This window comes from Manihot esculenta, chromosome 14, assembly GCF_001659605.2.
Source record: "Manihot esculenta cultivar AM560-2 chromosome 14, M.esculenta_v8, whole genome shotgun sequence".
In the NCBI taxonomy this organism is placed as follows: domain Eukaryota; kingdom Viridiplantae; phylum Streptophyta; class Magnoliopsida; order Malpighiales; family Euphorbiaceae; genus Manihot; species Manihot esculenta.
Window position 1 is genome coordinate 11,456,035 of NC_035174.2, and position 13,365 is coordinate 11,469,399.

Genomic DNA, 13,365 nt, shown 5'->3' on the forward strand with positions numbered 1-13,365 from the left:
TTTATATTAATTTAACTGTTAAATATTTTAAAAAAATTTAAAAAAGTTTCTAATATAAAAAATTAATTAATAAATTTTTTAAAAATTTAAGAAATCAACTAATAAATTATTTAAAATTATAAAAATAAATATAAAATATATAATAAAAAAATTAATAAAAAATATATTTTAAAATTTTTAAAATTATTTTAATATATTTTTAAAATTAAAAGAATTAGTTAATGAGTTTCTTCGTAAAAATATCAAATAATTATTTTCCCATTTAGATTTTAAGGTGTAAACATTAATATGTTAGTAAGATTTGTAGGCTTCCTTTATTTTATGGACACTTGTCCATACACTATTTTAATGAACATATTTACATTTGGCCTTCTAGAATAATGGAAATATATCATTAATTTAAAATCAAATTTATTAAAATATTAATATATTTGTAGTCATACTTTCACAATTAATTTATTTTTTATATATTGAGTATATGTTGAACATTTCCCTTGATGTATTTTAAAGTTACTTTGTTTAAACAAAGTGAAGGGAAAAACTGAATTAATATAATGCTGACAGAATTATATATAGTATTACTGTGCGAGTACGATGAATATATATTATTCTATTAGCTATTAAATTGACATATATTATGAGTTTTTAATTTATTATGTGTGAAATTAATTTTATTATCGTGCATAATATTTTTTATAATTTATTGACTATCATATTATAAAAGATTAAAATTTGAATTATATTTATATTTGATATTTATTTTCACATTTTTAATTTTTTTTTCATTATTTATTTATTAATTAAATATTATTAACCGATATAATAATTAAATTTTATCTAAAAAATTTATTATTATCAAATTAACAATAATATCAATCGATAGAGTTATATTTTTTATTGGAATAAACCTTTTTGTACTAATGACAAGCATGTAATGCAAATTTTAGTTTGCAGTAAAAAGAAGAAAGGGCAAATATTAAAAAAGTAAGAAGAATTTTTTTTAAATGAAAAATCTACAACGTGGAAAAATACCAAAATATCCAAAGAATATTTAGAACAGTGAAGTTTGGAAATGTCTAGGTCCGGACATTCACAGGAAATATAGCTTCCCCTCTCTGCGATGGCTTCCTTTATCGCCTATGTATAATCCTCCAGTCAACACGGAAGCCTAAACGACCCAACTCCAAAGCTTCTCTCTCTCTTCCTCCCTCTCCTTTGAAGAAAAACCCTAAGGCTTCCCATTCCCTTACCAATTTGATTCCAATTTCAATTTTTTTTCATTAAATCAATCCTAATTCCTCCTTCGCTGTTTATTACCAATTTATTGCACAAGAGATGTCATCGGAGATCGAGGTGGTGGAGGAGGTCCAATTTAATAATGCTGAATCGGCTTCTGTTAATGGAGCCAATGGGATCGTTAATGGTGGCGTTGTTGGCGAGGAGAGTTTGAGGAACGATGTTTACACCGCCGCTGCCTATGGGGATTTGGAGAAGCTTCAGAGATTGGTGGAGAGTGAGGGTTGCTCTGTTTCCGAGCCTGATAGCCTCGGATACTTCGCGTTACAGTGGGCTGCTTTGAATAATCGGACTGCTGCTGCTCAGTATATCATCGAGGTATCCTTTTATCCCTCCATGTAATGTAGTTTTTTCTTTTTCTGATTTCATTTCATTTAAACTTTTTTTTTTCATTTGGTTAATAGAGTAAGTATTTTTGGGGGTTATCCAATGGGTTATGTCATATAGTTCGTTCTGCTAGTATGCGACTGAGGCTTTGGATATTGATTAGTTAAATTATATTGGATTTGCTCTGTCTTATACTGTTTACGTTTTGGCTATCTATTGGATTCAATTTGAGTACTGTGCTTGAAATTTATTGGAACTTAATGTACAGGGTAAATTTCATCCACCAGCTTTCGGATTTGACCTTTCTAACTCTCCAATTTAGTACAGATGAAATTACTTCCTGCCTGGAGAGTTGGTTTACGGTGTACAGCATGGTGACTTTTATAACAATGTTATCTCCTACTTCAATTTATAACACATCGATTTAGCTAACAATCAAGTCTTGTAACTTATTTTTGCTAGTCTTCTGGTTACCAAGTTGACTAGGCAGAAGAAAGAAAGAAAGAAAAAAAAAATTCCTCCCCCCCCCCCCCCCAAAAAAAAAAAAAAAAAAACCCCCACCCCAAAGTCCTATTTTTTGCGTTTGTCTTTGCTTTATGGCCCCTTGTCCTGCTGCCCACCAGAGGAGTGCCCAAGGCTTTTTGGAGCACATTGCCTTTATTTCAAACCAACATGGGAATTTAACACTCTCTCGCACTCAAGATCAAACACCTGGACTGTAAAATATTAGAAGGCCAAACTTGGATGAGAGGCTCTGATGCTATTTTTAAAAAATAAGCTGGACTTAACTCTCCCAGAAGTTAGCTCAAGGAAGGAGTGGCTAAGGCTTTGGCCTTGTTCGGCAATATAAGATATGTTTTAGTAGCTGTAGCTATTTTAGCAATTATTAGTCGTTCTAATAGTGGTAATCCAAAAGATAGGAGAAGTAATTTTTCATGATATACTCTCTCAACCTCTAAACACTAAATTAAAAATCGATACCAAACAAGACCTTTATAAGAGGCACATTACCTTCTACTAAACCACATTGGAATTTAACAAGTTTACCTATTAGGTCGAAACATTAAATACTAATTTAAAAAACTTTACTGGATGGAGCCTTCATGAGTGGCATATTACCCTATCCAAACCAATGTGGGAATTTGACAAGCTTACCTACTGAGTTGGCCTCCATGACTAGCATCATAGAACTTTGCTGTCTGCTTTGATCGAGTAGTGAATGACTTGTCGAGAAAGACAAAGTTGGATGTAGACGTTTAAGTAAGTGGTGAAGGGGTGGGTGATGTCATTGGAGTTGTCAGGCTGTCAGCTTAGCTGGGGAGATTGGATTGGTATCAGCTAGGGCATTGAGTTTGTGTTGAGGAAGAAGACAAAAAAAAATCCAAAAGCTCCCTTGCTGCTGCCAAAATTTATTCTACTATGGGTTTTGTTCGGTTTATTGGGGGTGAATTGGTGGCAAAGGGGCAGAGAGAGAATGGGAGAGAGAGAATGGGAGAGAGAGAATGGGACTGGGAGAGAAAGAGATATGGTAGAGAGAGAAATCATTTTTTTCTTTAATGGTTTCCTTGCCTCGTCGGTTTTGTGATTTGGATATTTAATAGAGTTATGAACTTGTTATAATGAAAATTGATCAAGGAAATTAACCAAACACACAATCAACAGTCAAGAGCTACTGCGATAGTATTTAACTTCTAATCATAAACTCAATACAAAGAGAAATGCAGAGGAAAATAATCCTTCTGCACCAAGCCTTAAAGCTGTAATACTAGCTAACTCTCTTCTTTCCTTCTCATTCAGCTACACTCTTATTTAAATTCTTTTCATTCTGTGCACTATTTCCCCTGCCTGCTGTGATTCTGTTGCACAATATTCTTCGGAACCCTCTCTCTTTTTCCAGATATTTCTCCAATGATTTTTCTCCTGGAATCTACCCTTAGCTTGCCTGGCTATGTTATGGCCCAGCTGCTAATCATCTGTATCAGTATGTTACAAAAGTTGTATTGTAGTCTTATTGGATGTTCATGGAGTTTTATATTACAAGTTAAGTTCAGAGATAAAGCTGTTATAAGGATCAATGTTGAGAGAGTAGAGGCACAGTGGGTGAAATTTGTTCGTCTTGTAACCTGTAAACCAGCTTTCTCAGGTAAGAAGGCTTTTCATGCACATAAAATTGAAATCCTGGGGAATAATTAAAGTCCAAAATTGACCATAATTCACTGAGGAGTGAGGAGGTTTTCAGTGGTAGATTGAATTATATAGGTGAGTTTGAAACATTGATAGCTGAATTAGATTTTAGGAGTAATTCTATTTACATGGTTTATGATGATTGATTGCTGATGAAAGGTTGAGTGCAAGAAATTGAGGAGATAGAGGTTAGCTGATTACCTCTTACAAAGGCCATTAAGTGTGCCCTTGTTAATATTTGTATGCAAAATATTGTTATTGATTAAGTGACAATTTCAATCTAGTGATTTTAGGATTTTATACTGATGTAAATTTATATATTTTATCTAGACCTTAGTAATTTGAGGAATTCAGTGTTAAACTGATTTATCACTGGATACTCTAATTGCCAGCATGGAGGAGATGTAAATGCAGTAGATCATACTGGACAGACAGCATTGCACTGGAGTGCAGTTCGGGGTGCAATCCAAGTGGCGGAGCTTTTACTCCAAGAGGGTGCTCAAGTAGCTGCTGCTGATATGTATGGTTATCAGGTGGGTTATTTCATTATATAAATATACTTAATTCAAGGGAGAGAACATGGTTTTATTTGATTTCTTTGTTAAGTTAAAATTTAGAAATGTGCAGTAAATACACATGTTCTAAATTTGATACGTGTACCACAAACTGGATTTTATATGCATTGTCTTAGATTGTGCATGCATTGACCTGGATCATGTCATTGTTTAAAACTTCTTAGTTTTTGGGTGACTACTTCCAGAAGCATTTTGATTGTACATGCATTGCTTCATGATATACCAAACAATTTGTAAGGTACATAATCAATGAATATTGCAATTTATCCCAAAACTTTAGGAATGTTTTGCACACTAGTGTTCATACAAGCATATGCTATCTACCCGGCTTTTGCAGCTTTCATTTTTTGACCATGTCTTCTAACTCAAATTGATGCAATTACAGAGAGTAAGTGAATTGGAGAAGCTAGGATGATAAACTATTAGTTATTAAAGGCTCAAGGCACCAAGGGATCTTGGAGCCAAGCACAGGCGCCGGCTTGAGTGAAGCGAGGCACAAAAATAATAAATAAAAATATTTATTATTTGTTTCATTACATTTTGCTATTTTATTGCACTGTTACTATCATCATTGTGTGAAAATCATCACTAAATGCACTGCATTATTTTTTTAATAAGATATAATATTAAAAATGATAATCTTAATTATCCAGTGAATTAACATTTTACATGTTACTGTGTATTTAGTTTTCAGATTATTTTATATGAATTTTATAAATTTACTGTGAACTATATATTTATATAAAAATGATTTTAACATTTAATTCATAAAAAGAATTAAAAATACATGAAAATTGAAAATTTATTAGTGGTTAGCAGCAGGGTTAGGCACTTTTGCATGTTTTATATTACAGGTGGCACCTTTGATTAGTGCTGAGCTGAACTGAACTGTAGAAGCAGTGAAAAGCGCATAAGCCAAGGACCACAAAAAGCAGAGTAAATCTCGACTTCAAGTAGCAGAAAAACCAGGATGGGCAGATTGTTTTCAAGGAGTGGAATGGCAAGAAGAACAAGAAGAGAAGAAAGAAGAAGAAAGAAGCAAGAGATGAGAAGAAAACCAAAATACCCAGATGATGTTTTCAAGAAAAAGCAGAAAGGCAAGATGAAAAGAAGAAGAAGAAAAGATGAAAAATAAAAGAAAGAATCTGGATTTGCTTCTGCCCATCCCTGGTTTCTGGATTGCTTCTTCTTCTTCTTCTTCTTCTTCTTCTTCTCTTGATACGATGACTTGGATTGCCTGATGTAGCTGGGGCGCGCCTGGGCTCGTCTCAGCAAAGACGCCCGCCTGGAGGGTGTTGAGGCGTTGTGCCGAGAGCCTGGGGCTCCTTGTGCGCCTTTAATAACTAAAAACTGAGAACAGTCAACTATAAATTCAAGCATTTGTTTGATATAAGTAGTTCAATCCAGTAAAGCTGCCGAGCATGAAAAATAAACAACTGTTTAGAACTGATCTATTCATTGTGCATAATTTCATTATTTCTGTTGTATTTGTTTTATTTTGCTATAAAATTTCAGATATTAATTACTGTAATCTGCAAGTGTTTTTGCCTGTTTTGGGATGACAAAGTAACAATTATTAATTTCACATAATTGCAGACAACACATGTTGCAGCTCAATATGGTCAGACAGCTTTCCTTTATCACATTGTCTCAAAATGGAATGCTGACGCTGATGTTCCTGATAATGATGGAAGAAGCCCTTTACACTGGTACATGATAACTTCCACCACACCTTTATCTTATCATGGAAAAGACTGATGCTTTTTTTTTTAAATTATATATTTTCTTGCTTGATTTACACTGTTTAATTATTTATGTACAATTGTGATGTTCTAAAATTGAAAACAGTGCACCTAGTTTGTGAATGTTATTTATTAATTTTTATGATTTTGCATTTAGGTCCTTCAACTTATTGTATTTCTTGTGTACACTTTGAATATGTGAAACTCATAAAAGCCTCATTTATTATTTTTTATTTCAATCCCCTCTCTATCTATCTATCTCTTATCGAATCAACCATAAGCACTACCTACATTCCACAAAATTGTGCACCACAACAAGAACTAATTAATAGATCACTGATCCCATAGAAAGACATCATGATCCTTTATAAAGTTGCTGTCTCATAATCCATTATTTTTTTGTGATTGTCTTGTTAATTGAGTGATTATTGGTGAACTGTTTATTACCATAACCTGTGTGGCAAAACTTCAAGTTATCATCTCAAGAGACATGTTTGAATCCCAGTCACACCTTGGATGAATTGATCAAGAGATTATCTGACATATATAGCCTAGCTGCTTAAAAAAGAAGAAAAAAATGATTACTAGCATTTAGGTTGTCTAATCATCTCATTTCATTTCATTTTCTTTTTTTCTTTTTTGGTTACGTTAAATAGTTGCTGAACTAAATGATTTTTCATATTGTCCGTAGTCAATTAAGATAATGATTTTTTTTTATATTGTTTATTTGTTTCTTTTTGGAGATTTTTAGGGCTGCTTATAAAGGTTTTGCTGATTGTATACGTCTTCTGTTGTTTCTGGATGCTTATAGAGGACGACAGGACAAAGAGGGTACACGCTCAATATTTTGATTTCTTAATACAAGTTCATTTAGCCTATGGTAGTGTGATCTATGACAAATTTCATGCTGCTATACACTTCTGTCATATTTGTTTGCAGGTTGCACTCCTCTTCATTGGGCTGCGATTAGGGGTAACTTGGAGGCATGCACAGTACTAGTACAGGCAGGCAAGAAAGAAGACTTAATGGTGACTGATAACACTGGCCTTACACCAGCCCAGCTTGCTTCTGACAAGAATCACAGACAAGTTGCTTTTTTCCTTGTAGGTTCTCTATAACCAAATTTTGATGGATGCGTCATGTCTTGGTGCAAATGTTTTTGTACTTTCTTCTTCTATTAATTTCCTAGTTGCCAAATTAAAATATTTAACAACTTAATTTATGTAATGATTGGAAGAGAATTGTCTTATACCTCAAATTGTGTGTTCCACGGCATATCTTAGAACATGTTGATTATGTTGAATTGGAAGATTCTACATGATAGCAGGACTTATGTTGAAAAGGTGCTTGGATCACTGGCTCCTCTTATGTTGCTTGAACTGAAGTGAAGATATTGAATATGGGGCCATACCACAGTGTAGCTTAAAGAAAGAACAAACTCTGATTCCACATGCAAGAGTGAAAGTTAAGAGAATTTTTGGCGGAATTTTATTCAATCAAAACTCAAAAAACACATTAGTTACATTATGTAGAATTTTTAGGCTCCTAACCCAATGGGGAAAAAGACTAGAACATGATACGGTAGGTTGATGAAATCACAAAAATGAAAAAAGGTTCCCAAACTTGGAAGAAATTTTTGATATAATATTCCACAGAAATCTTTACAAAATCTGCTGACAGGAATATCTGACAAAAACATGCATATAAATCAATTTTAGCTGCTGGAAATTTTACACATTTTAAATTCTGCATTCTAACACTGCCGGAATTTCTGCACATTTAAAAGTTCTGCATTTTCAACTTTCCTTCTGTTGTTGCTTTTCTTATGTCTTTTTCCTGTTTTCCAAAAAAAAAAAAACTTTATTCTCCACATCAGGAGCATCCAATTATCCAAAATTTTCATAGAATTTGGAAGCAAAGAAGTATGGTACACATGTCCAAGTATTGTTATCTGGCAAAGTTTCAATAAAGTGAAGAGTGGAAGAAACTAACTATGCATTATGTGAAGTATGCTGTTTCCAAGTAACTTCTATTCTCTTTCGAGCTAATCACCACCCTCGATTCGTGGTGGTTTTATGGGTAAAGTACAGTCTTTGGTGAGAAATGCAAAGTGTGAAATAACATGCTATTCTGTGTTCCTGAGGTGACACTTATTTTTATTGGTCATAGTATGTTCTCATTTGTTTTTTTCCATGCATTTTTTAGGATATCGGTTCGTATATAAATTGCTAAAATGTAACCTTATATAAATCCTTTTTCTAAATAAATATGATAATGCAGGGAAATGCTAGGAGGTTGCTTGACAAACGTTGTGATGGGAACAGCCGCCTGGGACGTATCTCAAAGTTAGGACTTGCTCCTGTACTTTGGTCTATAATACTACTACTCTTGGTGACCTATGTTAATTCTGTGATCTTGGGTATTTATTCTTATCCCTTCACTACAGACCTCAGCTTGAATCATCAAGATTGCACTTCCTATATGTTCTCTAGCTTTCTTCTTTGTTCATTTGTTATTATTTTTTAAAATGAATTTTTAATTGCTTTTTTTTTTGTAAATTACTATGGCCACAGATCCTACTTTACCAAAGCTGACAGCTGGATTTGGCCTTCTTGCCTGGATGAGTGTTTTCCTAGCAACTGCTGGACTTGTTATGTTTTATAGATGTAGCAGGTATACTCTGTGGTTCCCTTTCACTCTCTGTTTTGAAGGAAATGTATTTCAACTTTATGTAAGTTAGATAAGTTTCTCCACTTGGTGTATCTGGCCCATACTAGATGCATATTCCTTCCTACCAAATGGTTTCAGATATACTCACACGCTAGAAAGGGCAATAATTATTTAAACATCCTAAAGTGTGGTACAGTGCTATTAGCTAAGCAGTTTCCATTGGTTGGGTCAACAGTACAGTGGCATTTGACTGGACACACTTGGAGACATAAATTTTGCAGATTTATAACACTGATGAGAAGAAAATGAAGTTTTCCAGTTCTTTTATTTCTGCAAATTTTCCCCCTTTTTCTCCTATACATGAGATATTATTAATCTCATTTGATGCTATTTCTTTCTCTGTGTCTTTCCTCCCCTTCTTTTGCAGGAAGGATCCAGGTTTCATAAGAATGAATGCGCATGACCCACAAAGCATGAAAGATGATGTGCGTTTCGATCTTCTTACACCAAGCTTGTTTTATAACTTTGTTCATTCCTTCATGACCTAAACTCATCTCCACCTCCAATCCTCAACAGTTACCTGCATAAAAAAATGGCATTCTTTTTCTTTTGTTTCTTTATCATATCACCCATAAAAGACACGTCTATTCTCTTTTGTTCATTTCTTTTGTCTAATTCATGCTGGTCTTTTCATTTTCCCTTGCAGAATTGGGGGCAAAGAAGTCATTATAAATTCTCTAATTATTTGTTAATGTTTTTATATTATTTTGTGTCAGGAACCTCTTTTGAAGATTGAGATAAATAATCCTGCTTTGCTATCTGGAAATTGGTCTCAACTCTGTCCAACATGCAAGGTACTGCATATTTTGATCTTTGATCCTTGCAGCCTATTTATAGCTACTCTTATGGTATGTTGTTCTCCCTATTTCAGGGTTATGTTTAGTTTTCCTTACTTTGATTTTTTATTTTGCTATGACCAGATTGTTAGACCTCTTCGGGCAAAGCACTGTTCCACATGCGACCGCTGTGTTGAACAATTTGATCATCATTGCCCTTGGGTATCTAATTGCGTTGGCAAGGTTTGTATGCAATGTTGAATGATCATATCCTAGTTCATAGACAAGTCACAAATGCATTGTTGAATGCATGATTAACTATAATTTTCTACTTGATATTTTGATGACAAGGAGAATTTACAATTTATCTTCACAAAAAAATATGCAATTTTGAATGAAACTCTGTTTGATTTCATTGGCCATTAGTATGAATTCAGCCTGATAAGTTGATGGTCAACATCCTATTCACAATGCATAGCTGTTTGGTATTCCTTTGAAATAATTTTCTATGATATTATGGCTGGAGGGTTACATTGTTGTTTACCACATATGGCTTGAGATTTCTCCTCGGTCAAACTATACCATTTACTTTCATGCTTCATATAAAAGATTGATACATTATCATGTTAATCAGCATCACTTGTCTTCTGTTCCTGATGCAGAAAAACAAACGGGATTTCTTTATGTTTCTTGTTCTAGAAGTTTTGGCAATGTTGATTACTGGTGCAATAGCTCTTGCAAGTATGTGCCTAATTGTTTATTGAATTCAAACCTCCTTTAACTACTTTTTATAGTCAAGTTTTCCCCTAAATGTTTTTGGTAGTTGTCTTTTTTCCTGATAGAAAATAATTTTCTGGATATAGGAGTTCTGACAGATCCTGCAGCTCCCTCTACATTCGGAGCATGGATAAACCATGCTGGAACTCATCATATTGGTGCTATTTCTTTTCTGCTTGTGGATTTTTTCCTGTTCTTTGGTGTAGCAGTATTAACTGTTGTGCAAGCTTCTCAGGTATGGCTATAATCCTCCATTCCTATTGTGTGCTTATCTATATATTTATAAATATAAAAATACATATATATATTGTTGCAGGAGGATTGTTTTGTTATTGAACTTTCATTTTGTTAATTATTTGTTCCATTTCTGTCCAACTTGTGCCCTACCTATCAACTTAAATGTGATTGCATTATTCCTTCAACAACTGCTGAATCCTTTCTTGTACCGCAACAGATATCTCGCAATATAACAACAAATGAAATGGCAAATGCAATGCGTTATAGCTATCTTAGAGGCCCAGGTGGTCGCTTTAGAAACCCATATGATCACGGCATCAGAAAGAATTGTTCAGATTTCTTGATATTGGGTTACAATGAAGATGTGGAGCATATTGAAGATTCTGAACATTCCGAGGGGATTGGGATGACGCATATGACAAGGAATTTGAACTCACAAAATGGGGACGCCCATTCTCATCACATCAATGGCAATGACCATGTTGCCATTAATGTAAATTCAGACATGAAAGGCCATCAGGGTGGCCATCACCATTCTTCCCATTGCAGCCATAATAACCACATTCACAGCAACGGCCACCACAGCCACAGCCACAGCCAGAGTCATAGCCTCCACAACCACAGCCACCATAACCATAGCTATGGAAAATCCAAAACGGATAGCATTCCCCTGGGTTTGGGTCTTGGTCTTGGACGGAGCACTGGTCGTGCTGTTGCAGCTTCATGATGACGTATGAATGAGTGGTAGAAGCTGAAACTGATGTGTATTGTATCATTAGTTTTTGTAAGTTAATTGATTGTTTGATATTTTTGGCCTCCAGAGGCGTTTAATCATGTACAAAATATTACTCGATTAGAAGGTGATAGTGGCAGTCAGTGACTCGGTGCTCATGGCTGATTTGGCATTCAGTTATGAAATTGAGGGAAAGCGGGTTAAACAACTGTGGGCCCCTGCCCTTCTTCCTCTTGGCAGCTTATATTCTTGGTGGTTTCTCTTCTTGTTACTTGGCATCCAATTTGAATATGAAATATCATATTAGAAACTTGAAACCTTTACCCTTGCCCCACTCTTTGTAGATTTCTGGACATTATGATAATCATATGAATGGCTAGTCCCGCAATAATCTTTTGCTTTGTCTCTCCGGTTAATGTTGATAAGTTAATCGGTGGGACAGAGTCTTTATGAGGCCCGTAAGTGAGCCTGAGCGACTCTTCGATGGGCTAGTTGTCTTTCTAAATGAAAGAAATTGGCTGAATGTATCTGTATTTTAGTATTTTTTTTTTTTCATTACAGCTCAATTTTAATAGTAGTCTGATTAATATTTAAATTAAAAAATATTAAAATCATGAATTGATAAGTTATGTTTGAAAGTAATTTTTTTTAAAAAAATTTAATATTTATCAGATCACAGTTAAAATATTTGATAAATAAAAATATTAAAAATAAAAATGCAAAAGTTAAAATATTTATAAATAAAAGTGTTGAAAATTAGAATACAAGAGTTAAAATGTTTAATAAATAAAAGTGTTAAAAAATAAGGATATAAGTATATATTTAACCATATAAATTTTAGCTTTAAACTTGTTTAATAAATTAGCTAATTTTGAGCTAACTTTGAGTTTATTTATATTGACTTTATTGGGACTTGTGGGTTTGGTGTATTTGATAGGTTCATATGTTGACTAACTAAAATTATTTATTATTGAATTTATTATTTTAAATTTAAAATTTATTTGAGTTATAACACGTTACTTATTTAAAATTTAGTTTATTCAAAGTTAAACTTGACTTGATTTTTTTTCTTTTTATATGATTTAATTTTGAATTTATTAATATTGACTTAAGTTTATAAAAATTAAACCGGAGTTTAGCTCCAATTTGATAGAACTTCAATGAAGTAATTAAAGCTCTTTAAATCTCGATTAAGTTTTGTTGATTTATATCTCATGTTTGGATAGCTTATTAAAAGGATAGTGACGTTAAGAATTGTCTCTTATTTTTAATTGAAATAAAAAATAAAAAAAACATAAAAATAAAAATAGTAAATAATTTTTAATAATGAATGGTAAAAAATGTAAATTATATTTAATATTTAAAATTGTGAAAATAATATTTTTCAATTAAATTTAAAGTTTAGAGTTTAAATGGCCCAAAAGATAAAATTAAAAAGTTATTTAGACTTTTTTACATCATAATAAATAGTAGTTAGAAAGTCAAGTGGAAAGCAAACTAATCATTTGAAAAATGAAAATATTATTATAAACAAAAATTCATCGTCACTCATAAAACATTTTACGATAATGAGCGAAACGTGAGAATGACATTGCTTGCCGTCCACCAAAAACTTGTAATTAATTTTCTTGCAAGCAATGCTAATGGGTGCTTTCCCCATTCCTCTCACAAATCATCTACTACTAAAATATCTACTCTATATATATTAAATATATATATTAAATTTAAAATTTAATAAAATGTAATGAAAAGTCAAAACGTGATCCTAATTTTTGTGAAGGTTACAGAAACAATTTTCAATTATATAAAGTATAATGAAAAGTTCATAAGAGTTTCTCTTATAAAAATTAGGTGTTGAAAGTTTGTGACCAATATTGACATTTTATATTTACAAATCTCTTATCCCTATTAGGTAAAACGGCAACGTCTTGTGATACAGTGAGCAGCGACATACGACGGCTTCGTAGTTTTATTACGTAGTGGCATCG

At 33.0% G+C, this 13,365-nt stretch overlaps 1 protein-coding gene across 1 annotated transcript; it reads left to right on the plus strand.

The window, feature by feature from the left end:
- Positions 1-1,075: 1,075 nt before the first annotated feature.
- LOC110599685 (protein S-acyltransferase 24) lies at positions 1,076-11,700 on the plus strand. The gene is made up of 13 exons (XM_021736210.2): positions 1,076-1,614; positions 4,200-4,340; positions 5,979-6,091; positions 6,876-6,955; positions 7,064-7,227; positions 8,405-8,543; positions 8,698-8,797; positions 9,222-9,279; positions 9,571-9,648; positions 9,775-9,873; positions 10,293-10,371; positions 10,494-10,642; positions 10,862-11,700. The coding sequence occupies exons 1-13, from the start codon at positions 1,336-1,338 to the stop codon at positions 11,369-11,371; spliced, it is 1,989 nt and encodes a 662-aa protein (XP_021591902.1). The 5' UTR covers positions 1,076-1,335; the 3' UTR covers positions 11,372-11,700.
- The last annotated feature ends 1,665 nt before the right edge of the window (positions 11,701-13,365 follow it).

Bases quoted from the DNA above. Each gene is read 5' to 3' on its own strand.
- LOC110599685 (XM_021736210.2), top strand. From the start codon at position 1,336: ATGTCATCGGAGATCGAGGTGGTGGAGGAGGTCCAATTTAATAATGCT. The intron at 1,615-4,199 runs GTATCCTTTTAT...TCTAATTGCCAG, and splicing joins CTGCTCAGTATATCATCGAG to CATGGAGGAGATGTAAATGC. The intron at 7,228-8,404 runs GTAGGTTCTCTA...ATGATAATGCAG, and splicing joins GACAAGTTGCTTTTTTCCTT to GGAAATGCTAGGAGGTTGCT.